Genomic DNA, 27,908 nt, shown 5'->3' on the forward strand with positions numbered 1-27,908 from the left:
GGGCGGAGCTGAGCATCAAAGCTTCCTGGGGAGAGGGACAGACTCCTGGCCACCAAGGCCTCACCGTGGCCAGCGCGGGAGAGCAGGTCAGGAACGCTGCGGAACGGAACAGGTGCGGGGGGAGAGCAGAGGGCAGAGGGAGGCCGCGGGGCTGCAGCAGGCCAGCGAGGAGGGGCAAGGGGAGGGAGAGGGGAGCGGTGACAGCAAGGGGACCGGGTGGCAGCAGACTAGGGTTGCAGCAGACCCTGGCAGAGCGGGCTGGGCCGCCAGGTCGTGGTGCCACTGAGGGGAGCCCTGGCAGCGGGGTGGCAGCAAGACGAGCGCAGCCGAGCGAGGGGAGCTGGGGAGCGAGGGCAGTGGGGTGACAGACGGACAAGCATGGCTGAGCTGGTGGGCGCCAAGACGAGATGGCCAGGGCGCGCCCACATGGGCAAGCAGAGGGGAGAGCCCGGCCAAGCTGCATGGAGCAAGGCGGAAAGGGGCAGCTGAACTCTTGACCCCAAAAGCCAGCGAGGCCTGGGGGACAAGGAGCAGGGCCGCAGGGATTAGAGCCCAGCCAGATAGGAGAGCCAGGCGGGAGCGAGGCAGGGGGGCGGGGAGGGCAGCGGGCAGGGGAGGGTGTTGGCCAGTAGGGAAGCAAGCCCAGCGGGCCTGGAGCCAGGGAGCAAAGGGGAAAGAAGCCACCTAGAGACCAGAGCCACAGCCCCCACCCTTCTTCTTTCAAGGTCGCCCACTGAGGGCATCTGAGCTTGACAGAAATCACAGGGTGCAGGGAGGGAGGACCCACAGGGCCCCCAGGGATTCCAGGAGAGATGTAGGAAAAGATGAGAACTAGGAATCGGCATGGCTGGAGCAAGGAAAGGTCTGAATTCACAACCAGGGGCCCAAGTTTTGAGAATCCCAGCACAGGGTGCTCTGTGGGGGATGGAGGGGTTTGCTGTACTGAGGACTCTGATTCTGTTCACAGCCCCAATCACAACTTTGGGGAACCAGGTCTCAGGAAGGAACCATGGCAAAGGCCAGAGCCCCCAGGTGCAATCTTTCCCCAAATCTGAGCTTTTTGGTTCTACTGAGCTGTCAGGGGTCCACACTGCCAGCTGGTGAGTTAACTGGGAGAGGAGGGCACTGAACTACTGAGTCCAGAGGATTGCAATCTTCTGGCAGGAAGAGCCTGGGCTTCTCTTTACTATCACCTGGTCCTCACTGGGCCTCTCCCTGATTCTCTTCAGTGCATTGACAATGTTAGGGGAAAAGTCACTGCAGAAGGGTGCTAAAGGGCCTACATGAATGAATCAGGAGGGCAGAGGAGCAGAGGGGGTAGCTAGTGATGCCCTTAGCACCACTGGGATCAGATCAAGCCTAAACCAAGTCACCAGTGGGGACCGCTCCAGGAGGAGGTCTCAGAGACCAAAGACATGCTGTGCTCTGAAGACTGTCTTCCAAGGAATCCTCACAAGCCCTCCACCATTAGATCAGGACAGACAGTAACATACCGAAGGAAAGGTTTGAGGGAGCTGATAGTTTCAGAAGGTCAAGAGTCCATCACCTGACAGCAGAGAGGCATGGCAATGGACATGCCTAGTGGCTGGAGCAGCAAGTTAGAAGCACATGTTTTTAGTTTGGTTTGGGTTTCTGAGACAAGGTCTCACTATAGAGTTCTGCTGTCCTAGAACTCACTATGTAGAACAGGCTGGACACAAACTCATAGAGATTCACCTTCTCTTTGTCTGTCAAGTGCTGGGATGAGAGCTAAGGGATAGCATGTCCAGCTGAGAGCCCACATATTAAACCTCAAGCAAGGTCCAGAGATGAAGAAATGGGAATGGGTTTCAAATCCACACTTCCACTGACATACTTCCTTCAGCCAGGCCTTACCTCCTAAACCTAATCAAACAGCTGCAATCAACTGGGGACCAAGTGATGAGTCATCCTACTCTATAGACGACAAGCTCATTCAAAAACCACACTAGACATTCCCAGGAGCATCTCAGGCTTCATCCCTGAGTGACAGGACAGTGATGAAGTGATACAGAAACAGTGACTGCACTTGTTGCTGAATGGTCCCAGGGAACCGTGGGGTCAGGAGCAAGCCTATCTAGGTTAAAAAATATTTTCTTTACTAAAATCCAGAGGTTGGTGTGTAAATACTGCCTTCAAAGATGTTCATCATAACTGTCATTTTTATTACTATTATTAATTGGTGCTTATGTGGATGTTATTATATTAGAGATGATTCAAATCACCTTCATAATTCCCTCTTCCTGCTTTAGCAAAAGAGTTTCCTTTCAGGAAACTCTAAATGGCTTTTTCTTACTGATAAATGATACTTATTCTATCTGGTCCAGTAAAGTGACAAGTTTGTGACTTTAGTTCACAACCACAAAGCCTGTGCTCAGCTCCACAGGGCTCATGTTCATGTCCAGCAAATCTTCCAGGGAGGTGTACTGAAGAGTGAAACAGGATCTCAGCCATTCAAGGACAAATTAAAGCCTTAGGAGTCGCAGGAAGGGGAAAGTGGAGGAGGGGACTGTGAGAGAGGAAGAGAACAGGTGGTAGAAGAGACACAGAGGAGAAGGGAAAGAGGAAGCTGGTTGGAGGGGACAGGAAAGGAGGTCCCCAAACCTACAGCAGTACACCTCAGAGCAGAAGTTTTGTTGGGGGGAGAAGAGAAAGAGGTCTTTTTTTTTTAAACATGTCTTTTGCATTTTTTAGCATAATTATGTGGCAAACTTGTTAAAAGTTTCTTTAATGTTATTACTTATTTTATATTTCAGGCTCAAACACACCCACACAGGAGAGTGCATGTGTGAATCCTCACTAGGACTTCCTGCTTGTTTGTGTAGTCTGCTGAACAGAACAGCTCTAGGACATTGTGTCTTCTGTTGCTGTTAGGGAAAGTCTGGGAGACCAGATGCCATAAGTGTACTGGAAACAACTGCCTGAGGAAGGGGTGAGGGATCAGGGCTTCAAGCAGGTCATAGACAGAGACCTCTGCATCCGAATGAGTTAGGGGTGTGGTTTAATAGGGGGAGAATCTGAGATCTGATGCCCAATATTGTTGTGTGAAGGGACCCAGGGGGAACATGGGTGAGCATTGTGCTCACAGGTGACAGCTCCCCTTCCCATGCCAGGTTGCAGCATTACTCCAGAAGGCCTTTCCTGAACTCCCAGGCTCCATGTTGAATTTAACCTGTGTTCTATTATGCCTCCTATTTCCTCTGTGTTCAATAGATTTTCAGTCCCAGGAACAGATACTATCTAATAGATTTTATTCCTCAACACTTGATAAAAGTCACTAAATGTACTTGTGAGATAAATTTTCCTGGCCACACTGTGTACATCTGAGGGGTCCTATCACCCTAAGACAGTCAAAAGATGACTTGGAAATAAGGATCAGAAAATGATGGACATATTGACTAGAGGCTTCTCTTTCTCCTCCTTTGCCCTTCAGAGCGATTCTGGTTATCATCTGGGTGTCACAGATCCATGAGTCTTGTGGTTTTCTGCTCCTACTTTTGACCTCACCTGCATGTTTTTCTCACAGATACACACTCTCTTAGTTGCAATGTCATTGTTAAGACTCATACCACACCTCAACAGCCCTGGTGTGAAGGGCAGTGTTCAGTGGATGGAGAGTCTTTCCTTCAGTATGATAATGACAACAAAGCCACACCATTGGCTGACCTGGGAAAGGCAGCACATGTCTCCCAAGTGTGCAAAGATTTTATCCAAGGACTGGAATTCTTGGGACAAGAGTTCAGGAAGATGCTGGCTGACACCAATCTGGGTACAACCAAGATCTAAGGTAAGTGTGGGATGGAGTGTAGAGGCATAGACAGGTGGCAAGAGAGGAAGGGCAGAGCACATGTGGGAATGAGGTGGTAAATGTATTTGTGTGACAGAGCTGAGCATTTGCCCAACCTGGGAAGCATATGGTACCCAATGGGTAACAAAGAGCAAGTCATGTGGAAATGATACTGGCTCATAAGCCAGTGGGAAAAGTCGTGACCATTGAGGAGGTGATGGATCTATCAAAAGAGAAGAATGGGGGTTGGAGATTTAGCTCAGTGGTATTGCATAAGGCTCTGGAAATGGTTCTCAGCTCTTGCAAATAAAAAAAAAAAAGAATAAGAATGATGGCTTTGTATGTGGTGTGCAGGTCACGCCACTTTACAGATCATCTTGCTTTCTCAGCTTGAACAAGAACAAATTGTTGGTGCCTCCTTGTTATTTAACATCAGTGGAAAGTACCCCTTCATCCTGAGCACAATGAATATGAGCTGGACACCAATTACTCTTAAAGCTGGAGGTATTATGAATAAATGGACAGATGATGAGGAACAAACCAAATGTCTGAAGATCTCCATAGCAAATTTGAGTTACTGGCTCAAGGAATTCTTAAAGCTCCACATAGGGAAAGGACAAGTAGATATTACTTTGATTATCAGAAGTCAACTCTATCAAATTTGATAGAGTGAGAGAGTGATTTCTTGGTTGTGTGCCTGTCTGGAGATCCAGTGATGACCACGAGGATCTCTCTTCCTCATCTCACTTCCCAATGTTCCTCATTCCCTAGTAGCCAATATCCCAGGCACTACATGGCCTGCTAAGAGGCCCCAAGACTGTGTGCATCAGTGTAAACTTCCAGCCCTTTCTGCCTCACTTACACCTGCCCTTGTACCAGCTCCACATCACTTTCAAAGGTTTCACTATCTTTCTCAGACACAATTAAACGCCATCACTTGTGCCAACATCCAGATAGTTCTCCCCACAGTAAATATGTCACATTGTTTGATGGTTTGATAGACATTTGCTTTCTTTAATAATGAAATAACCTCTACAAGGGCATCATACACACACCTCTACTGCTCTCTCTAGTCAGGAACTGTAAAATGGTTATTACACTTGAGTTCCTTGAGCTGCCTGGGGAGAGAAGGTGTTGATGGAGCTGTGCTTTTAGATTTATCCATAATTTTCTTGTTGTTTTTTAAAAAGGATCAACATCAAGGGCCCCGGATATCACCCAGCTTCAATCTACCACCCAGCTTCTACCCACCACCAAGTTTCAAGATGAGGAAGTATTCATCCCCCTGGGACTCCTCTCCATTCTCATAGCCTTTGTTTTTTGCATTTCCATGTATGTGAAGAGGAAATCCCAAGGAGGTAAGAAGCAGGCTCGGGTCTCAATCTGGACTCTTAGGATTACTTTGCTGAGTACCTGGAACAGATGCCCCTGAGTATCTAGGATGTGCATTCTGGTCTTCATGCTTGCAAAGGCATCTTCTTACCCTCCCCTCTCAGGATTGCCCTTGGACAGTCTTGCTGCCAGTTCAATCTACTACCTTTGTCTCAGCCAATGGGAACTGAATGTAACAAGCTTCCAAAAACCTCATTTCCATGCATTCCTGTCATGGCCCTTACAGGGATCCTTACAAAGTACTCATTGCAAAAATAATTACAAAGGTGTTCCTACAATCATCTAGGACTGCCCATTTATTCTCTCTGTCTCACTTCTCTCTGTACCACATGCAATTGAGAGGCTGTTGTCCATAGAAATGGGTCTGTAGGAGAAGTGGTTGGGAGGCCTGTAGTGTGAACTACCTTCATTTGTCAGGGGTCATGGTACTTCAGGGTCTAAGATGAGCAGCATCTTGCAGACTTGTCTGTTGGAGTAAAGGGCTAATTCCTTTCAGACTCAGAGTCTGGAGCTTTGAATATCACTGCAAAAACTTTCCAGAAGGAAATCATCTGTAGTAGGAATCTTAATATGTCTTATTAATAAAATCAAACCTGATGCCAGTTATTGTGGTGAACGCTGGAAGATCAGAGAAGTAGAAACAAGCCACAGCTACCTCACCTCACCAGTTCCTCAGACTGCAAACTTCTATGTCCTCATCCCAATGAATCTCAGCTGAACTGTGTTGTTCCAAAACCTGAATGCTTCTCCAGCCAAAATGCTTAACTAACTAAATGCTTAACTCACCCTGGTGCCTGGTTTTCACACCTTATATTTGTTTCCATTTCTGCCTGGCACTCCCTGAGATTAAAGGCTGGGTTTCTTGCATTATAGGCATGGGTCACATGCTTAGCTGTTTCTAAAGTGGCCTTGAACACACAGAGATCCACCTGGCTGTGCCTCCCATGTGGTGGGATTAAAGATGTGTGCCACCCCCCACCCCAACTTCTGCTATGTATTACTCTCTCCCTGTTCTAGCCACCATTTTTTGCTTTGTTCCAGAGGCTGTCTGTTCTCTGACCCCAGATATGTTTATTTCGGGAAACACACAATATTTTGGGGAACACAATACCACCACAATCATCAGTTGTCCATGAACTGCTCCATCAACTACCACTAGCAACAGAGGAAAGAGAGGCCCATGGAGTAAGTGGAGAGTTCCCCAACCAGGCCACCATAATGTTGTTCCAGGAGGATGAGTCTAAGACATGGGAGTAAAAGCAGTTGCTAAACCAGACATCTCCATCACCCCACCCAAGAGTCAGGAATCTCTCACCTGAGGGGGGAAGGGATGTGAGAGAACACTGCTTTCCAGCCAGAACTTGGCTGTTTCACTGTTGAACTCAGCAGCTCTATGGACTTGCATGATCCCTGCACAAGAGCAGGCTGTCAACCTTCCCTTCATGGAGGGAGAGGGGCTCATGAGGCTCCAGAGATCCCTAGAACTATCTGCAGTTAATGGTGCTGGAGAGGGAGAGACATTTTGTTCAGTGTGGAGATTAGTAACAACCCCACATTCTTATCAATAGTTCCTCATCCTCCTATAAATAATGCAAAATGGAATCATTAGGTCAAATTATTTAAAAAAAAAAAAACCACCTCAAATGAGAGCAATTAGGAAGAGGAAGCAAGCCGGAGAGAGTGGGAAGGGGTCATGAGAGGAAATAGAAGGTTTGATATCACCAAAATGTCTAATTCACATTTGTGAAAACATCATAGTGAAACCAATACTTATGTGTCATTAATGTGCTATGGCATTATTTAAAGACTGATTAAGTTTTACTTTTAATGTGTATGAATATTTTGCCTGTGTGTATGTCTGTATGTAACATGTGTATGTGTTGATTGCAGAGGCCAGAAGAAGCCATTGGATCCCCTGGAACGGGACCTACAGATGGTTGGAAGTACTGGGAACTGAACCCAGGTCTTCTCCAAGAGTAGTAAGTGCACTTAAGTGCTGAGCCATCTCTCCAAAACTGTAATAAATTTCTTAAAAAGACTACAAATGCTTGAATATTATTAAGCACAGGGAAGGTCTTAAAATAAATTTCATAAAACAGTTAAATGTTTCATAATCTAAAAGCTAAACACAATATTTTAATGACTATGGGTTGTAATGGCCAATTATGACATCATTTGTAGCAATATACTATGGAAGTTTGGTGAGAGGGACTCACAGGTCCTTCCAACAAAGATGCCACGTAATATAGCAATATTGAATGAAACTGGTAAATATAATGTATGTGCTGAGTAGTTTTGTGGCCACTTGACATAAGCTAAAGTTGTCTGAGAGGAGGGAACCTCAATTTTAAATATGCTTCCCTAAAATAAGGCTGTAGGCAGGCTTGTACGGTATGTTCTTCATTACTGATTTATGGGAGAGGGCCTAGCCCATGGTGTTGGTCCACTTCTATAAGATAGCACACTGAACAAGTCATGAGCAACAAGCCTTTAAGTGATAAGCAGTACCTATGGCCTCTGCATCAGCTCCTGCCTCCAGATTCCTGCCCTGTTTGAGTTCTGTCCTGACTGCCTTCAACTGATGAACAGTGATTTGGAAATGGAAGCCAAATAAACCCTTTCCTCTCCTAGTTCCTTTGGTCATGATGTTTCCTCACAGCAACTGTATCCCTAACTAAGACAAGTAAGTAACAAGACACTGTGGTATTGTTCTGACACCTGGCCATGAGTTTTAGGGAGTATTGTAGAAGGACTTTGGGACTTTTGACTAGATAAGTGTTGAGGGCTAACTGGGCCATTCTTTAGGAACTTGGAAGATAAGAACGTTGAGCAGTGCAGACAATGGAGGCCTGGCATGTGAAGTTGAGGAAAGCAGACTCTACTGGGACATTTGAATGAGGAATCAATGGTTCTGGGTATCTGGAGCTGAAGAATCAACTGTGATTAACAAGATACCAGAAGTAGTAAAGTGAAATCTTTGCCGGGGAACTCCATGTTGGTTAGCAGGAGTTGAAAAATTAGTGGTGATTATAAAGAGAACAGCATCTTTGAGGTGAAGTCTTCTGGAAAGTGTTTCCTGAGCTTCAGCATATAAAGGCTGTGTCCCAGACATGGTCAAGGTGGTACCTTGTGCTGGCAAGTAAACTTGAGAGTGCAGATCCACTCAGGTGGTGCTGGTTTTGAGTGTGTGAAGATGTCATGGATAGCTGATGAAACTTGGCCACTGTTATCCAGAGTTGGAGTCTATGCAAAGAGCCCAGGATAGGCTAGTACTGAAAGTGCATTTGGAACAGAAGACCCCAGCATTTTGAAAATACTCGGACCACAGGATGACCACCAAGAACAGCAGCAGCAGTGGAGTGGAGCTGGCCAGAGCTTAGAAGACAAGCTGTGTGTCACGGAGGGGAAGCTGGAGAAGTGACTCAAGAGTTGATGGTGTGCAACCCACAGTTTAACCATGGAACCTGTGTCTGGGATTTCACGTGGGAGTCCACCACTGGGCCTCTTCTCAATCAAGAGTTTTTGGTGAAGCCAGTCTCTTAAAGACCAGATTAAAGGCAAAGTCTAGCCTGGCAGTGGTGGTGCACACCTGTAATCCCAGCACTTGGGAGGCACATGTTGGAAACCTAAAATTGGATGACTGTGCCTTGACCTTTCTTGCTTGGATGATCTGGCATAACTACTCCCTTGACTTACAATACAACCATTCCCAGCAAAACCACAAATTGTACTTTTAGATTAACTTCCTGGAATATGTTTGATTGATTGGTTGTTCAAGCATTGGACCAAAGAGACCTCATCCTGTACCCTTTTCTAACAATTTTTTCATCTTCCTCCCTTCCCCTCATATCCACCAGTATATAAACGAGACGTTGATGCAACTCAGACTGACTCCGTCTTTCTTTATGTGCCTGGTCTCCTTCCTCTCTTGGCCCCATTGGTCTTTCAAGTGGTGCCTCCTCGGGTACATCCTAATAACCTGGCCTGCAGGATAGGTCAAGTGTCGCCACCGTGGGGCCCGCGGCATGGTGACCCACCGAAGGATGGAGAATGATGGAGCTCCGGACCATGCAGGGTAGCGACGCCAGGACTGCATCCCTTGAGCAAGGCGGGAAGTCTTGAGGTGAGTACAGTCGTCCCATAACCATGGGCAAAGGTTTATCAAAAGAGGTTCTTTTTATTAAATAAATGAAAGGCAATCTTAGGGAGAGAGCAATAAGAGTTAAAGAAAAGGATCTGATAAAATTCTTCTGTTTTGTGGAGGAGAAGTGCCCTAGGCTGGTAGTTAATGGCCCAGGGATTCACCCACTAACTTGGAATAAGGTTGGGAAAGACATCAACAAATTACTTAAACATGGGGAAAATGTTCCTGATGCTTTCTTTAGTTTTTATGGTGTGCTCAGAGATATTTTAAAAGAGGCAGAGGGAGACGGGCGTGTTTCATATTTATTAGCCCTTGCGGAGGATTTTTCTCTCAGACTCCTCCTGCCCAACTCCCAATAATGAGTCAGGAGCCGCAGTGGCTGCTCTGCCAAAGTACAAAAGTAAAAGGGAGATGGCGCTTTACCCCTGGCAGAGACTCAAAAGGCTGCTTCACCTAAAAGTGAAAGTAAACCAGTGGCGGCCTCTTTGCCTCTGACTGAGACTAATGGGGATGTTGAGATCATCAGCAGCCCTGCGGCTCCCCCAGCCTAGTGTGCCCCCTCCCTTATTGATGAGCCTATCCCTGCCGCTGAATTAATCCCTCCTTTGGTAAAGCCTCCCGTCCCGGTCAAATCCTATAAAAAGATTTACCCTGTTATTCATAAGAATGCAGCAGGCAATGAATGGCTTGACCCTTCTTCAGAAACCAGCCTGGAAGAAATGGCAGCGCATTACGAAAGAGAGAAATATGATCCCCTCCCTTTTCTCAGTCCCAGGCCTTTTTGGATAGCCGCCAAGTAGGTGAAAGGCTCCTTCATTGGCCCTCTCTGCCTTGCGCCCTTCACGATTCTTGAAGGACTGGGGCAGGGGGGTAATCTCTTGCCTCATGAATGGAATAAGGTGGTTCAGTCAGTGTTAACCCAGAGTCAATTTTTAACCTGGAAGGCTGAGTTTATAGACAGAGCTGAAACACAGGCCGTCATAAATAAGTAAAGTCCTCAGATGGCTTCATGGTCTTCTGACAAGATTACAGGGAGAGGTAAATATGCCACAGAGGAAAGACAACGGAAACGCCCAGCAGAGCTTCTGGCACAGACAGCCAAAGTGGCCCTGGCGGCCTGGCGAGCTGTGCCCGCGACAGGGGCAGCCACCACCTCCCTGTCGAAGATAGTCCAAGGCAACAGCGAACCCTACGCCCAGTTCGTTGCCAGGCTGCTAGAAGCGGCTGAAAGAATCCTGGGAGAAGATGGTTTAGAAAATATTGTGGTCAAGCAATTAGCCATAGAGAATGCCAATGCAGCCTGCAGGGCGGCCTTGAGGGGCAAAACGAAAGCTATGGACCTCAATGGCATGATTAAGCTGTGTAGTGATGTAGACTCATTTGATCATAAGATTTCCCATCAGTATGGCAATAGGTGCCATGCTCCAGGTGCCCACTAGAGGGCCTAACAATGGAACCAAAAGCTGTTTCAAATGCACCCGGGGCACCCGGGACATTTTTGCCAGGGAATGCCCTGGAAAAGAAAAAAAAAAGTGAGTTCAAATTCTACCCAAAGGGTCTTTATGCCTAATTGCATAGAAGTTGGCCGTTTTAATTTTTCCCCAAGACGAGGTCAGTGATAAGAGGAGGGAGGGAACACTAATTAATCGCTGGGGTTGGCTAGTGCTGGGGTCTGGCAATGAGGGAGCCATTCTCCCCACCTCCTGGAAGTCATGAGCCTAATCAGTCCTGACAAATAGGGCAAGCAGCCTGGCATAGGATGCCCTGGGGAGCCTGCTAGTGACTACTCCTAGACCTGGAAAAAGAAAAGGACAAAGAAAAAGAGAAAGAAAAGGACTTTGAGCTTCTTTCTTTCTGATTGGTCAGCCTCTGAAGGGCAAGAGCACAGAAGTAATGATGCTAATGCTGTTCCTGGGTGACACCATAGTCCTGTGTGTCTGTCCTATCCTGAGGGTCCAGTCCTCCCTGAGCAGAGAGCATTAACATGGCGCTTTTTAGAGTATGCTGATTTTTGCTGCAGTCTGCCAAGATACCTGCTGAAGACACCGACTTTACTCTGTCTCTATAGTTCCTGATTCTGTTACAGAGAGAACCTAAGGGCGCAGTAGCCAGGGAATGATGTATGTGAAAAGATAGCTTTGATGTGATACCCCAGTGCCCTCACCTCTCAGTTCACACCCTGTCCCTCCACAAGTACTGCAGGGCGATGGGGACCAAGGTCCACAGGGAGGGAGGATCAGAGCCACAGCATCCCAAGGGACCCCCAAAGAGATGCAGGAAAAGATGGGAACCAGGAACCTGCAAGGCTGGAGCACAGGAAGGACTGAATTCACAGTCCAGGTGCCCAGGACTTAGCGAATCTCTGCACAGGGTCCTCTGTGGGGCTGTACTGAGGACTCCCTGATGCTCTCCACAGCTCCAGTCACACCTGTCAGTAGCCTGGTCTCAGGAGAAACCATGGCAAAGGTTGCAGCCATTGGGAGCTATCTTTCCCAGAATCTGAGCCTTTTCATGAACCACTTGGAGTCCATGCTCCCTGCTGGTGAGATCAGGGATTTAATTGAGGGAGGGTGACACCCACTAGGCTACTGAGTCAAGAAGGTCACAGTCTCCTCACTGGAAGCTCCTGGGCTTCTCTTCACTATCACCAGGATTTAAGTCCAGAAGCCCTGGTCCTCACAGCATCCCTCTTCAGTGCATTGAGAAAGTTAGGGGGAAAGTCACCGCAGGAGGGCCAGGAAGGGGCTGTGTGAATAAGGAGGGCAGGGGAGCAGAGTGGGTAGTTAGTGACGCCCTCAGCACCACTGGGATCAACTGAAGTCCAAAAGGAGTCACCAGTGCAGACCCCTCCAGGAGGAGGTGTCAGACAGCTGCCCTGGACCTAAGGTATCTGTGCTCTGAAGACTGTCTTCCCAGGGATTCCTCACAAGCATTCCACCATTCTGGGACCTCTTTGTCCTTGACCTTACTTTCCCATGTTCCCAAGGTATTCTCCAGGAGATCATAACAGAAGCATCCAGGGACAAAGTAGCCACAACCACACATGTTGTTCCCCCCCACTCCCCCCACCCCACCCCTGTTTTCTGCTGTTTTGTTTTAAGGCAGATCTCATACACTATAGAATCTGCAGTAATTCCTTCTCTCCCTTGGTCTTCCAAGAACCAGGATCCCAGATATTTGTCCCTCCAAGCTCAGCTCCAATCCCCATCATCAAACCTGGATCCTCTGCAAAAACAACATGAGTCCTTAACTGCTGCACCACCTCACTAGCCCCAGTGGTTCAGTTTAAGCAATGGGCACAGGAGCCTGAGTTCCCAGCAGTGCTGGTGTCTTCTCCCTGCTCATGCTCACTGTGCTTCTCAGTGTTGGTGTCCTAGCATCCCACAGAGTCCCATGAACTCTGCACACTTCCCCAGGAAATGTTTGCTCAAATTTCCACTCTGGTACATGCATTTCTCTGAGATTTGTGTTTGTTTGGTTGATTGTTTTGTTTTTCAATGTTTAATGACTTTTTTAAAAAGTTTTTTTAGGTATTTGTATCAAGTTTTAAAATGGCAATGCTTCCATTAAATGCCTATCACAGTTAAAATATTCTTGTTCCAGAAACACATAGATGACTGCTGTTTTTAAATATATAATATATATTTTAAAAGCCAGGTGTACTTCCACATACAAAGAAAGGTCCTGGGGAGGAAGTTATAGGAAGTAGTCTGGGGTATGCAGGGTCACGTGAGGCTCTCCACGATGAGGTGCTGGGTCACACTGAAGAAAAGAGTATTTTAAAGTGTCATCTAATTCCATGATAGCAGCCTGCTTTCCACAGTGGTTGCAGTCATTGGTTGCACTAAAAATGGTAACCTCATTCTGATCAATTATAACCTTCCATTACAGGCTGGTGTGACACCAGTGTGAGACTGTCAGCATGGTTAAATGTTTCAGAAATATTGTGTCCAAAGGAGTAGCCAGCACCACGTGGTGAAATACTCCATCAGCCATGGTCATCTGGATCTGACCTTAGGAGATCACACGTTGGGCCCTCTTGTGGAACTTCTTGCAAATGTTGCAGGGCTCTTATATGATCCAGTGTATCTATGGATGGAGAGAGGCCACCATGGTCAAAGAGATCTGTAAAGTATTTCCAGACGTTGGCATTTTAAATACTTTCGTAGACATTCATCGTAAAAGCCATACACTTGGGTGATCTGTCGGCTTTCATGATTTCCTCCCAATATTGTAATGCACTCTGGATAGCTTCCATCGGGATTTAATGCTACAAGAAGAGTCACAGTCTCCACAGAATAATAACCTCTGTCTAGGTAGTCGCCCATGAATAATAGTTTGTATCTGGTGATGTTCACCAATTCTGAAGAGTTCCATAAGGTCATGGGATTGGATATGCACATCTCCACAGACAGTAACAGGACAGCTAACGTCTTGTACATTTGATTCTTTTGTAAAAATTCCCTTAGCCTTCTGCTACAGGGTCCCCACTTGGTTCTCCTTCAGCTGCTCCACCCACTACTCCAACTCCATGGTGAATGCCTTGTCTTCCCTGGAGGTGTGCCAGGAGTCGCACTTCCCCACTTTGGGCTTTCTCCATGCTGCCACTTCCTCTGGCTCCCAGCCAGGCCTTCCCTGACTTTGCTGCAGTCTTCCCCACCTACTGAGCTAGCAGCCAGTGCCCAAGCCTAGCCCAGGGGCCAGCTGAGGGCCAGCCTCCAGGAGCTCACAGCAAAGGGACAAGGGCACAAGGCTGGGAGCTCAGAATGGCAAGTTGCTTAGGGAGGCTCCAGCTTATGCCCACTGCTGCGTCCACCACTGCCCGCAGGCCTCTCTGTGCTCTCAACTTTTTAAAAAAACTTGTATTGATTCTTGGCGGATTTCACAACTTGAGTCCTGACACCACTTGTCTCCCTGTGCTCTAGCTTCCACCCTCAGCCCACCAAAACAGAACAAAATTTAAAAGAAAAACCAACCAAAACAACAAAGCGAGAGAGAGAGAGAGAGAGAGAGAGAGAGAGAGAGAGAGAGAGAGAGAGAGAATGAGAGTAATCTAGTTGGGGAATTTGTGTGGCCATTGAGTCACACAGTTTACCCTTTAGTCCATCCATCTTCCTTGTAAGTGTTCATTGCTATGAGTCCTTGGTCTGGTACAAGGCCTCTGGCTTCTACTACACTATGGATAATGGACTCTCTCTGGGTCTCCTCTTGGATGTCCTGTTGTTGTCCTGTGTCATGGAGATCCTGCAGTTCTGGATCTGTATGTTCATCCTCCTCACAAGTCCCAACAGTCCATAGATTTGGTGGGTGTTGGGGTGGGCCACCTCATAACCCTTGTTCTGGGCCTGGGTGGTAGCTGAGTTGGGCAGCTGCCAGCTTTCCCTCATCTTCACTACCCTGGGAAGCTCTTCAGCACTGCCTTGGCTAGCCACCCAATACAGACTGCTGCAAGATGGGCCCAGTTCTCTTCTCTGAAATTCTCATAAGGACAAAAATTAGAATGAGAATCACCTGTGATTAGTTCTAAGGGAAAACAACAAACCTCTTGAGAGAGCAAAACCTCTCTAAGTTCTCTTTCAAGCTTTAAAAATCCTCCCTGCAATGCAGGAGACAGGGATGGAGTTCCTAAAAACCTCTTCTAAGCTCTGTCTCTTGAAGCTAGTAAGACAGTGGGTCAAAGTTCCCTGAGGGAAACACTTGAGAGTGTGGATAAAGAGCTACAGAGAGTCCACAGGGGCAGGAAACTGTATGGGAAAAAAGCAAAGCTTTTCAGTTACAGCCCAGCTGAGGCATCAAGGGATTTGTTTCTGAGTAAGCTTTTCAGAATGAAAAGGTGCTCCTAATCATCCTAATGCAAAGGTCCTCTGAAGCAATGCAAACTGTTAGCATTGTATCCTGGCTTCTGAGCAAAAACCCAGTGGGAACAGCACAGTTGTCTGCTTTCTTACAAGTCCTGGGTTGATAGGTCCACAGCTACAAAAAGAAATCTGAGCAAAGCTTTCCTATCAGAGTAAGGACCTTTCTGGGAAAGCAGTAAAGCTGAACTGTGTCTGAAGCAGTTGTGTTGCTGAGTCAGAATGCAGTCTGGGAAAAGAGCCCAGCCAGAGCAGAACAGAACTATCCAGGAGTAAAACTTTCCTTTCTGTCAGAGAAAGCATCTCTTTGAGAAAAGTTTTATTTCAATTGATTCCCTGTGAAATGAGGGAGTGTAGCCCTGAGGGGTGATTGCCTCTGGCATAAGCTCTGTCCTTGAGCATCCAGACAAACACAACCCACTGGGGGACTGGGCCAGGTGAAGGCCTGATGAGGCAAAACACCTGTCCTAATGGGAGTTTAGAGATGGCAAAAACCCTCCTCTGTTAGAAAAGCAGAAGCTCGATTTATGAAGACAAACTCCACAGACCCCGAAAACAGAAATGGACAAAAATCCCCTACCTTCAATAATAGGAAAAGCTGTCCCTTTAGTGTCAAAAACAGTTTCTAGGGCAGAGGGGATAAACTGAGACCAAGCTGGGAACTGACTCTCCCCAGAAAATGCATGACCTGTGAAAGCTGCTAAGAGTGTGAGGCAGATGGGGGGAAGAGAGCCCCTACCTCCAAAGGCAGCTAGCAGAGGAACAGAGGAGCCTGAGATATCTGAAGCTCTGCATCTGGGGGCGGGGGGAAGGAACAAGCAAAATGAGAATAAATTCAGTGGGGGAAAAATCTCTCTGAAGAAGCTATGAAAAAGCTCTGTTGTACATGGTTTTCTTTTTCACTGACTGGCTAAGGCAAACACCAGCCCTGAGGAAAGCTGCTATGAGGAATGCCAGCCTCAATGCGGGTGCAGTTCTGGGGGGGGGGGGGGCAGTGTCAAATGAAGGAGAGATACCTGGTGAAGCCAGCTGAGGAGAGAATAAAAATCTCCCAATTTCCCCGAGCTAGAAAACTTAAAACGCTTGGTTTAAATCTCTTGTTGCAAAAGCAAAAACTTTGTAAGCAAGTCCAGTACAAGAACTTAGAAGTTGAATCTCAGACCCAAAAAGATCTATGGGAATTGGAGACCATAGGGTAGCTCTTAACAGAGAGCTGATGAAGAGAAATGCATTCTGGGAAATTTAGTTTTTTTCAGCTAAAAATGGCGATACTGTACAAAAACTTTTCAACTTAGAATGAAGTTTCTTTTCAAAGCAGTGCTAGAAAGCTTGATCTTACCTCTTGAGAACTCAGATCAGACAAAGAGCTACCTATAAGAGAAAACAAGCCACTTTAAAATCCTTCAGAAAGCAAGAGAAAGCAGTCCATAAACTGAACATTGTTTTAGATGTGAAGAAACTTAAATTGAAATTTAAAAAGGTCTTTGCCTTTTGAACACACTGCCTGCAATGAGTAATTCCTTTGTAAATCTAATAAGGAGACAAGGAAAGAGGCATTCAAAAAGAAATGACTGCTTTATAGATGGAAACAAACTTCAGAAAATCTAGCTGTCTTACAAAGGAGTTACTTCACCTGAAAGTTCCTTAAAAGAAATCAGTGTGTCATTTTCTCTTTCTGCTCTCTTCTCTCCATCTCTCCACATGCTCTCTCTCTCTCTCTCTCTCTCTCTCTCTCTCTCTCCCTCCCTCCCTTCCTCCCTCCCTCTCTCCCTTCCTCCCTCCCTCCCTCCCTCTCTGTCCCTCTCTCCTCCTGTCCCCCTCTCTCCCAATAAAGCTCTAGAAATGTTTGAAAAAAGAAAAGAAAAGAAAGAAATCAATGCTAAACATCACAGATGCTAATAATATCAGAAGTTAAAGCTAATGAAGTGAAAATATTAAATCCTGAAATTGCTTTTTTTCTGAGTAAGCTAATGAAGGATATGTTTTATGAAAGAACATCTATGTTCTTGACTCCTTTGAATAGTATCAGTTTGGGTGAATATATTGGAACTATCAACAATCAAGTCAAAATGTTACAACAAATTCAAGACACTATTCCACAAAAGAAAGCTGCCATGCTTTGTGTGCCATATTAGAGCTCATTCCAATCTTCCTGGCCCTTTAGCTGAGGGTAATACAATGGCTGATAAGTTATCAAAGATAGTAGCATTATCCCAAGTGGAAATGGCTCAACAGTCACATGCTCTTCATCAAAATAGCAAAAGCTTAATAGGGCACTTCAATCTTACCAAAGAAGCAGCTTGTCAAATAGTTAAACGATGTGGAGTATGTCCAAAATATTTTCCTGTCCCTCACTGAGGGGTAAACCCTCAAGGTCTTCTTCCTAATCATCTATGGCAAATGGATGTTACTCATATTGCAGAACTTGGCAAATTAAAATATGTACATGTGACCACTGACACTTCTTCAGGATTTTTAATAGCTAGTGCACAACCTGGAGAAGCTACAAAACATGTAATTATAAACAGCTTGAAGTGTTGTTCATATATGCATACCAAAAATTATTAAAACTGATAATGGCTCTGGATATAGGAGTTAGGCATTTCAAAAATTTTGTACCCAATGGAAAATTGTACCTAAAACAGGTATCCCTTATAATCCTCAGGGACAAGGTATTGTAGAAAGGGCTCAAAATACAATTAAAAAAAATATAGAAAAGGAAGAAATTTACCTTCCCTCACCACATAATGCATTCAATCATGCTCTTTTGGTTCTGAACTTTTTGAATATGGGTGTCTGTGAGCAGTCTGCCTCAGATAAGATTTTGGCACAGTGGCATCCAAGCCACTTTTGCTCAAGTAAAATGGAAAGATACTTGCTCGGGATTATGGAAAGGTCCCGCCTGATCCTGTGTTAATATGGGGTGGAGGACATGTTCGTGTTTTTTCACAAGAGGAGAATGAAGCTTGGTGGTTACCTGAGCATCTGGTAAGGAGCATGGAACTAAGGAAGGTGAGCTCCAATGACGTTCCTATAGGGGAACCAGAATGAACGTGGACCGATTAGTGTTTCTGAGGTTTTGTCACTGGAAATTGAATTCTGAGCTGTGCCTCTTTTCTTTTTACTAGCTCCTTTAGAAAAATACTTCATATCACCTAATAGCTGTGCAGTCTTTTGGGAAGAGCTTTCCAGCAGCTAAATACGGTAATTTCACCCTCAGGGTGAAGTGAAGTTTTCAGTAGAACAAACCAAAAGTACTGCTGCAATAGAAACGTTTGTCTGAATTGATCACTTTTGGGGAGATGTTATGAATTTGAGTGAAGGGACAGCCTCTAGTTAAAAACCGTTTACCACAGACAGTGTATTTCTGCCAGATTCAGACCAGCTGAGGGGTGTGGCTTCATCCAAAGAATGTTACAGTCCCCTAACAACAACTATCACAACTCCATAACAACACTCACTAAATCCCAGTGTTGTATAGCAAAGCTGATTATAAACTCTAAACTTTAGAAATGATGTACGTACTTCCTGTCTAGTTAAGAGAAACTTTCTAATAGAGATAGTGATGATAATTAAGAGCCAGCAAAGGGAGCAGTACAAGCAAGGGGAACTTGTTGCCAGCCGGGTGGCAGCTGGACAGCGCGATTGAGGGGAGGGATGCAGTCCGGTAGCAGCGGGACTAGGGTGGAAGCCAGACAAGCACAGCCCAAGGGGAGCCCAGCTAAGCAGGGCAGAGAGGAGCAGGGCGTGGCTGGATCGGTTCAGCGAACTGGGGAAGCCAGGACAGCCTTGCAAGCTGGGCTGCAGCGGGGTGGGGATAGCGCCTGGACAGGCAGAGCAGATCGGGGTGGCAGCAAGATTGGCAAGAAGCAGGACTAGCGCCAGAGGCCAGGGCTGTTCGCCCCGGAGAGGAGTGGTCGCCGCCACAGGGAGAGATTGAAGAAGGCAGCGGGGCCAGATAGAAGGGAGCCTGCAGGGGCGGCCCTGTCAGATGGAGCACAGTGGAACAAAGGGGCCACAGTTGAGCCAAGGGACAGAAGGGGGTCAGCGGGGAGAGCCAGCTGTGCAAAGGCCGCAGCAGAGGGGGGTCGGAGACAGGAGCGCTTAAGACCTGAGATCCCCTGTGCAGCTCTCTTGGTTCCTGGATCCTGGAGCAGAGTTCCCCAGAATACACATCTGGGCTGCACTTCATGGCTCCGGGACTGGAAACCTATCCCTTTACTTGTAAGTTACCCCAAAATAAACCTCCTTTTAGCTAAGTGGAGTTGCCCCCCTTCTTCTACCAAAAGAGGTGGGGCTTGGTTAGCGGGTAGGTTGGCAGCAAGTCCAGGTTCGCAGCCAGTCCAGGTTGGCAGCAAGCCTTGAGCACATCTGGTTAGAAGAACAAGTGACAGCCAGAGTCCAGTGCAAGGGGACGCATGGAGGCGGAGCTTCAGCTTATAAGGGGAGGGAGGGAGCTGAGCGCCACAGGCAGCAGCCAAGCCAGCGCGGGAGAGCAGGTCAGGAACGCTGGGGAACAGAACAGGTGCGGGGACAGCAGAGAGCAGAGGGAGGCCGCGGGGCTGCAGCAGGCAAGCGCGGAGGGGCAAGGGGAGGGAGAGGGGAGCGGTGACAGCAAGGGGACCGGGTGGCAGCAGACCAGGGATGCAGCAGACCCCGGCAGAGCGGGCTGTGCCGCCAGGTCGTGGTGCCACTGAGGGGAGCCCTGGCAGCGGGGTGGCAGCAAGACGAGCGCAGCCGAGCGAGGGGAGCTGGGGAGCGAGGGGAGTGGGGTGACAGAGGGACAAGCTTGGCTGAGCCGGTGGGCGCCAAGACGAGATGGCCGGGCGCGCCCACGTGGGCCAGAGGTGGGGAGGGCGGGGCCGAGCTGCATGCAGAGCAAGGCCGAAAAGGGCTGTGGCGGAGGCGGCTGAACTCGGGCTGCCTGTTGAGCCCAGGAGCCAGCGAGACCTGGGGGGCGAAGATCAGGGCCCCAGTGGTTAGAGCCCAGCCGGAGAGGAGAGCCAGGCGGGAGCGAGGCGGGGGGGGGGGGGGGGGCGGCAGTGGGTAAGGGAGGGTGTTGGCCAGTAGGGGAGCAAGCCCAGCGGGCCTGGAGCCAGGGAGCAAAGGGGAAAGAAACCACCTAGAGACCAGAGCCGCAGCCCCCACCCTTCTTCTTCCATAGTCGCCCACTGCGGGCATCTGAGCTTGACAGAAATCACAGGGTGATGGGAGGGAGGACCTGCAGGGCCCCCAGGAACTCCAGGAGAGATGTAGGAAAGATGGGAACTAGGAACCTGCATGGCTGGAGCAAGGAAAGGTCTGAATTCACAGCCCAGGGGCCCAAGTTTTGAGAATCCCAGCACAGGGTCCTCTGTGGGGGTGGGGGGTGCTGTACTGAGGACTCTGATTCTGTTCACAGCACCAATCACAACTGTGAGGAACCAGGTCTCAGGAAGGAACCATGGCAAAGGCCAGAGCCCCCAGGTGCAATCTTTCCCGGAATCTGAGCTTTTTGGTTCTACTGAGCTGTCGGGGGTCCACACTGCCAGCTGGTGAGTTACCTGGGGGAGGAGGGCACTGAACTACTGAGTCAAGATGGTTGCAATCTTCTGGCAGGAAGGTCCTGAGCTTCTCCTCACTATCACCAGGACTTAAGTCCATATGCCCTGGTCCTCACCAAGTCCCTCCCTGATTCTCTTCAGTGCATTGACAATGTTAGAGGAAAAGTCACTGCGGGAGGGTCCTAAAGGGCCTACATGAATGATTCACGAGGGCAGGGGAGCATAGTGGGTAGCTAGTGATGCCCTCAGCACCAGAGGGATCAGCTGAAGCCTAAACCCAGACACCAGTGGGGACCGCTCCAGGAGGAGGTCTCAGACAGCTCCCCTAGACATAAGGCATCTGTGGTCTGAAGACTGTCTTCCAGGGAATCCTCACAAGCTCTCCACCATTAGATCAGGACAGACAGTAACATACAGAAGGAAAGGTTTGAGGAAGCTGATAGTTTCAGAAGGTCAAGAGTCCATCACCTGACAATAGACAGGCATGGCAATGGACATGCCTAGTGGCTGGAGCAGCAAGTTAGAGGCACATGGTTTTAGTTTGGTTTGGGTTCCTGAGACAAGGTCTCACTATAGAGTTCTGCTGTCCCAGAACTCACTATGTAGAACAGGCTGGACACAAACTCATAGAGATTCACCTTCTCCTTGTCTCTCAAGTGCTGGGATGAGAGGCCTGTGATACCATGCCCAGCTGAGAGCCCACATATTAAACATCAATCAAGGTCCAGAGATGAAGAAATGGGAATAGGTTTCAAATCCACACTTCCACTAACAAACTTCCTTCAGCCAGGCCTTACCTCCTAAACCTAATCAAACAGCTGCAATCAACTGAGGACCAAGTGATGAGTCATCCTACTCTATAGAGGACAGGCTCCTTCAAAAACCACACTAGACATTCCCAGGAGCATCTCAGGCTTCATCCCTGAGTGACAGGACAGTGATGAAGTGATACAGAAACAGTGACTGCACTTGCTGCTGAATGGTCCCAGGGATCCCTGGGGTCAGTGGCAAGCCTATCTAGGCTAAAAAATATTTTCCTTACTAAAATCCACAGGTGTGTGTATAAATACTTCCTTCAAAGATGTTCATCATAACTGTTATTTTTATTACTATTATTAACTGGTGCTTATGTGGATGTTATTATATTAGAGATGATTCAAATCACCTTCATAATTCCCTCTTCCTGCTTTAGCAAAAGAGTTTCTTTTCATGAAACTCTAAATGACTTTTTCTTACTGATAAATGATACTTATTCTGTGTGATCCAGTAAAGTGACAAGTTTGTGACTTTAGTTCACAACCTCAAAGCCAGTGTCTGCTCCACAGGGCTCATGTTCATGTCCAGCAAATCTTCCAGGGAGGTGTACTGAGTAAGAAAGGATCTCAGCCATTCAAGGACAAATCCAAGCCTCAGGAGTGGCAGGAAGGGGAAAGTGGGGGAGGGAACTGTGAGAGAGGAAGAGAACAGGTGGTAGAAGAGGCAGAGAGAGGAAGGGAAGCAGAAGCTGGTTGGAGGGGACAGGAAAGGAGGTCTCCAAACCTGCAACAGTCCACCTCAGAGCAGAAGTTTTGTGGGAGAAGGGAAAGAGGGTTTTTTCTTAACATATCTTCTGCATTTTTTATTGTAATTATATTGCACACTTGTTAAAAGTTTCTTTAATGTTATTATTTATTTTATATTTCAGGCTCACAGACACCCACACACGAGAGTGCATGTGTGGATCCTCACTAGCACTTCCTGCTTGTTTGTGCAGTCTGCTGAACAGAACAGCTCTAGGACATTGTGTCTTCTGTTGCTGTTAGGGAAAGTCTGGGAGACCAGAGGTCATAAGTGTGCTGGAAACAACTGCCTGAGGAAGGGGAGAGGGATCAGGGCTTCATGCAGGTCACATACAGAGACCTCTGCATTCTAATGAGTTAGGGGTGTGGTTTAATGGGGAGAATCTGAGATCTGATGCCCAATGTTGTTGTGTGAAGGACCCAGTGGGAACATGGGTGAGCACTGTGCTCACAGGTGACAGCTCCCCTTCCCATGCCAGGTTGCAGCATTACTCCAGGAGGCCTTTCCAGAACTCCCAGGCTCCATGTTGAATTTACCATGTGTTCTGTGATGCCTCCTATTTCCTGTGTGTTCAGTAGATTTTCAGTCCCAAGAACAGATACTATCTGATAGATTTTATTCCTCAACACTTGATAAAAGTCACTAAATGTACTTGTGAGATAAATCTTCCTGGACACACTGTGTGCATCTGAGGGGTCCTATCACCCTAAGACAGTCAAAGGATGACCTGGAAATAAGCATCAGAAAATGATGGACATCTTGACTAGAGACTTCTCTTTCTCCCCCTTTGCCATTCAGAGGGATTTTGGGTATCATCTGGGTGTCACAGATCCATGAGTCTTGTGGTTTTCTGCTCCTACTTTTGACCTCACCTGCATGTTTCTCTCACAGATACACACTCTCTTAGTTGCAACGTCATTGTTAAGACTCATACCACACCTCCACAGCCCTGGTGTGAAGGACAGTGCTCAGTGGATGGAGAGCCTTTCCTTCAGTATGATAATGACAACAAAGCCACACCTTTGGGTGACCTGGGAAAGGCAGCACATGCCTCCCAAGTGTGGAAAGATTTTATCCAAGGGCTGGAATACTTGGGACAAGAGCTCAGGAAGATGCTGGCTGACACCAATCTGGGGACAACCAAGATCCGAGGTGAGTGTGGGATGGAGGTCAGAGGCCAAGACAGGCGGGAAGAGAGGAAGGGCAAAACACATGTGGGAATGAGGCGGTGAATGTATTTGTGGGAAAGAGCTGAGCATTGGCCCAACCTGGGAAGCATATGGTACCCAATGGGTAACAAAGAGCAAGTCATGTGGAAATGATCCTGGCTCATAAGCCAGTGGGGAAAGTCTTGACCTTTGAGGAGGTGATGGATCTATCAAAAGAGAAGAATGGAGGTTGGAGATTTAGCTCAGTGGTAGCGCAAGGCTCTGGGTTTGGTCCTCATCTCTGGCAAAAAAAAAAAAAAAAAAAAAAAAGAAGAAGAAGAATGATGGCCTTGTATGTGGTTTGCAGGTCACCCCACTTTACAGACCGTCATGCTTTCTCAGCTTGAACAAGGACAGATTGTTGGTGCCTCCTTGTTATTTAACATCAGTGGAAAGTACTCCTTCACCTTGAACACAATGAATATGAGCTGGATACCGATTAGTCTTGAAGCTGGAGGTATCATGAATAAATGGACAGATGATGAGGAACTAACCAAATGTCTGAAGATCTCCATGGCAACTTTGAGTCACTGGCTCAAGGAATTCTTAAAGCTCCTCATGGAAAGGACAAGTAGGTATCACATAGATTATCACAAGACAACTCCATCAAATTTGATAGAGTGAGAGAGTGATTTCTTGGTGGTGTGCCTGTCTGGAGATGCAGTGATGACCACGAGGATCTCTCTTCCTCTTCTCACTTCCCAATGTTCCTCATTCCCTAGTACCTAATATCCCAGGCACTACATGGCCTGCTAAGAGGCCCCAAGTCTTTCTGCATCAGTGTAAACTTCCAGCCCTTTCTGCCTCACTTACAGCTGCCCTTGTACCAGCTCCACATCACTTTCAAAGGTTTCACTATCTTTCTCAGACACAATTAAACTCCAGAACTTGTGCCAACATCCAGAGCGTCCTACCCACAGTAAATATGTCACATTGTTGATGGTTTGATAGACATTTGCTTTCTTTCATAATGAAATAACCTCTGCAAGGGCATCATACACACACCTCTACTGCTCTCTCTAGTCAGGAACTGTAAAATTGTTATTACACTTGTGTTCCTTGAGCTGCCTGGGGAGACAAGGTGTTGATGGAGGTGTGTTTTTAGCTTTATCCATAATTTTCCTGATTTTTTTAAAGGATCAACATCAATGGCCCCGGATATCACCCAGCTTCAATCTACCACCCAACTTCTATCCAGCACCAAGTTTCAATATGAGGAAGTATTCATCCCCCTGGGACTCATCTCCATTCTCATAGCCTTTGTTTTTTGCATTTACATGTATGTGAAAAGGAAATCCCAAGGAGGTAAGGAGCAGGCTGGGGTCTCAATCTGGACTCTTAGGATTACTTTGCTGAGTATTTGGAACAGATGCCCCTGAGCATCTAGCATGTACATTCTGGTCTTCATGCTTGCAAAGGCATCTTCTCACCTTCCCCTCCCATGATGACCCTTGGACAGTCTTGCTGCCAGTTCAATCTACTACCTTTGTCTCAGCCAATGAGAACTGAATGTAACAAGTTTCCAAACACCTCATTTCCATGCATTCCTGTCATGGCCCCTACAGGGATCCTTACAAAGTAGTCATTGCAAAAATAATTACAAAGGTGTTGCACAATCATCTAGGACTGCCCATTTATTGTTTCTGTCTCACTTTTCTCAGTGCCACATGCAATTGAGAGGCTGTTGTGCCTAGAAATGGGTCTGTAGGAGAAGTGGTTGGGTGGCCTGCACTGGGAAACCGCCTTCATATGTCAGGGGTCTTGGTACTTCACGATATAAGTTGAGTCGGTATCTTGCAGACTTGTCTGTTGGAGTAAAGGGCTAATTACTTTCAGAATCAGAGTCTGGAGCTTTGGATATCACTGCAAAAACTTTCCAGAAGAAAATCATCAGTTGTCCATAAACTGTTCCATCAACTGCCACTAGCCACAGAGGAGAGAGAGGCCCATGGAGCCAAGTGGAGAGTTCCCCAACCAGGCCACCAAAAGGTTGCTCCAGGAGGATGAGCCTAAGACATGGGAGTAAAAGCAGTTACTAAACCAGATATCTCCATCACCCAAGAGTCAGGAATCTCTCACAGAGGGGAGAAGGGATGTGAGAGAACAATGCTTTCCAGCTAGGACATGGCTATTGAACTGTTGAACTCAGCAGCTCTGAGTACTTGCTTGATCCCTGCACAAGAGCAGGCTGTCAACCTTCCCTTCATGGAGGGAGGGGGGGGCCATGAAGACCCAGAGCTCCCTAGAACTATCTGCAGTTAATGGTGCTGGAGGGTGAGACACATTTTGTTCAGTGTTGTGGAGACTGGTAAGGTACCCCACGTTCTTATCAATAGCTCCTCACCCTCCTTCTATAAATAATGCTCAATGGAATCATTAGGTCAAATTATTTTAAAAAAAAAAAACTCAAATGAGAGTAATTAGGAAGAGGAAGCAAGCTGGAGAGAGTGGGAAGGGGACATGAGAGGAAATAGAAGGTTTGATATCACCAAAATTTCTAAGTCACATTTGTGAAAACATCATAGTGAAACCAGTTCTTATGTGTCATTAATGTGCTATGGCATTATTTAAAGACTGATTAAGTTTTACTTTTAATGTGTATGAATATTTTGCCTGTGTGTATGTCTGTATGTAACATGTGTATGTGTTGATTGCAGAGGCCAGAAGAAGCCATTGGATCCCCTGGAACTGGAGCTACAGATGGTTGGAAATACAGGGAACTGAACGCAGGTCTTCTCCAAGAGTACCAAGTGCTCTTAACTGCTGAGCCATCTCTCCAAAATACTAATAAATTTCTTAAAAAGACTACAAATGCTTGAATATTATTAAGCACAGGGAAGGTATTAAAACAAACTTCATAAAACAGTTATATGTTTCATAATCTAAAAGCTAAACACAATATTTTAATGACTATGGGTTGTAATGGCTAATTATGACATCATTTGTAGGAATGTACTATGGTGAGAGGGACTCACAGGTCCTTCCAACAAAGATGCTAGGAATATAGCAATATTGAATGAAACTGGTAAATATAAGGTATGTGCTGAGTAGTTTTGTGTCAACTTGACATAAGCTAAAGTTGTCTGAGAGGAGGGAACCTCAATTTTAAATATGCTTCCCTAAAATAAAGGCTGTAGGCAGGCTTGTAGAGTATGTTCTTCATTACTGATTTATGGGAGAGGGCCTAGCCCATGGTGTTGGTCCACTTCTATAAGATAGCACACTGAACAAGTCATGAGCAACAAGCCAGTAAGCGGTAAGCAGTACCCATGGCCTCTGCATCAGCTCCTGCCTCCAGATTCCTGCCCTGTTTGAGTTCCGTCCTGACTGCCTTCAACTGATCAACAGTGATTTGGAAATGGAAGCCAAATAAACCCTTTCCTCTCCTAGTTCCTTTGGTCATGATGTTTCCTCACAGCAACAGTATCCCTAACTAAGACAAGTAAGTAACAAGACACTGTGGTATTGTTCTGACACCTGGCCATGAGTTTTAGGGAGTATTGTAGAAGGACTTTGGAACTTCTGACTAGATAAGTGTTGAGAGCTAACTGGGCCATTCTTTAGGAACTTGGAAGATAAGAACGTTGAACAGTGCAGACAATGGAGGCCTGGCATGTGAAGTTGAGGAAAGCAGACTCTACTGGGACATTTGAATGAAGAATCAATGGTTCTGGGTATCTGGGGCTAAAGAATCAGCTGTGATTAACAAGATACCAGAACTAGTAAAGTGCAATCTTTGCTGGGGAACTACATGTTGGTTAGCTGGAGTTGAAAAATTAGTGGTGATCACAAAGAGAACAGCATCTTTGAGGTGAAGTCTTCTGGAAAGTGTTTCCTGAGAATCAGGATATAAAGGCTGTGTCCCAGACATGGTCAAGGTGGTACCTTGTGCTGGCAAGTAAACTTGAGAGTGCAGATCCACTCAGGTGGTGCTGGTTTTGAGTGTGTGAAGATGTCATGGATAGTAGATGAAACTTGGCCCCTCTTATCCAGAGTTGGAGTCTATGCAATGAGCCCAGGATAGGCTACTACTGAAAGTGCATTTGGAACCGAAGACCCCAGCATTTTGGAAATAGTAGGACCATAGGATGACCACCAAGAACAGCAGCAGCAATGGCGTGTAGCTGGCCAGAGCTTAGAAGACAAGCTGTGTGTCACAGAGGGGAAGCTGGAGAAGTGACTAAAGAGTTGACAGTGTGCAACCCACAAGTTCAACCATGGACCCTGTGTCCAGGATCTCACGTGGGACTCCACCACTGGGCCTCATCTCAATCCAGAGTTTCTGGTGAAGCCAGTCTCCTAAAGACCAGATTAAAGGCAAAATCTAGCCGGGCTGTGGTGGTGCACACCTGTAATCCCAGCACTCGGGAGGCACACAGCTCAACCAAGGCAAGGGGCAAA

The 27,908-nt window shown here is 46.9% G+C and overlaps 2 protein-coding genes and 1 pseudogene across 5 annotated transcripts; 2 read left to right on the forward strand and 1 right to left on the reverse strand.

The window, feature by feature from the left end:
* The first annotated feature begins 1 nt into the window (after position 1).
* On the forward strand, positions 2-27,607 carry LOC118570419 (retinoic acid early-inducible protein 1-delta-like). Its single transcript, XM_036168893.1, has 6 exons — positions 2-86; positions 3,545-3,805; positions 4,195-4,425; positions 4,995-5,163; positions 7,088-7,176; positions 26,793-27,607. The coding sequence occupies exons 2-6, from the start codon at positions 3,566-3,568 to the stop codon at positions 26,820-26,822; spliced, it is 759 nt and encodes a 252-aa protein (XP_036024786.1). The 5' UTR covers positions 2-86; positions 3,545-3,565; the 3' UTR covers positions 26,823-27,607.
* On the forward strand, positions 24-26,629 carry LOC118570418 (retinoic acid early-inducible protein 1-epsilon-like). 4 transcript variants are annotated; one of them, XM_036168888.1, is made up of 6 exons: positions 24-112; positions 20,598-20,730; positions 23,191-23,451; positions 23,815-24,078; positions 24,645-24,812; positions 26,165-26,453. In XM_036168888.1, the coding sequence occupies exons 2-6, from the start codon at positions 20,640-20,642 to the stop codon at positions 26,272-26,274; spliced, it is 894 nt and encodes a 297-aa protein (XP_036024781.1). In that variant the 5' UTR covers positions 24-112; positions 20,598-20,639; the 3' UTR covers positions 26,275-26,453. The 4 variants fall into 4 exon arrangements, with proteins under 4 accessions (XP_036024781.1, XP_036024784.1, XP_036024782.1 ...); XM_036168891.1 differs by lacking the exon at positions 24-112 and adding an exon at positions 19,109-19,420 and having other exon boundaries at positions 26,165-26,629; XM_036168889.1 differs by lacking the exon at positions 24-112 and adding an exon at positions 19,643-19,695 and having other exon boundaries at positions 26,165-26,629.
* On the reverse strand, positions 12,950-13,820 carry LOC118570420 (annotated as a pseudogene).
* Positions 27,608-27,908: the final 301 nt, after the last annotated feature.

The sequence above is a fragment of the Onychomys torridus genome, chromosome 19 (assembly GCF_903995425.1).
Source record: "Onychomys torridus chromosome 19, mOncTor1.1, whole genome shotgun sequence".
NCBI classification, from domain to species: Eukaryota; Metazoa; Chordata; class Mammalia; order Rodentia; family Cricetidae; genus Onychomys; species Onychomys torridus.

Excerpts from the sequence above, each read along its gene's own strand:
- LOC118570419 (XM_036168893.1), top strand. The coding sequence starts at position 3,566 with ATGTCATTGTTAAGACTCATACCACACCTCAACAGCCCTGGTGTGAAG. Across the intron at positions 3,806-4,194 it reads GGGTACAACCAAGATCTAAG|CTTGAACAAGAACAAATTGT; the intron begins GTAAGTGTGGGA and ends TTGCTTTCTCAG. Across the intron at positions 5,164-7,087 it reads GAAGAGGAAATCCCAAGGAG|AGGCCAGAAGAAGCCATTGG; the intron begins GTAAGAAGCAGG and ends TGTTGATTGCAG.
- LOC118570418 (XM_036168888.1), top strand. The coding sequence starts at position 20,640 with ATGGCAAAGGCCAGAGCCCCCAGGTGCAATCTTTCCCGGAATCTGAGC. Across the intron at positions 23,452-23,814 it reads GGGGACAACCAAGATCCGAG|GTCACCCCACTTTACAGACC; the intron begins GTGAGTGTGGGA and ends TGTGGTTTGCAG. Across the intron at positions 24,813-26,164 it reads GAAAAGGAAATCCCAAGGAG|AGGCCAGAAGAAGCCATTGG; the intron begins GTAAGGAGCAGG and ends TGTTGATTGCAG.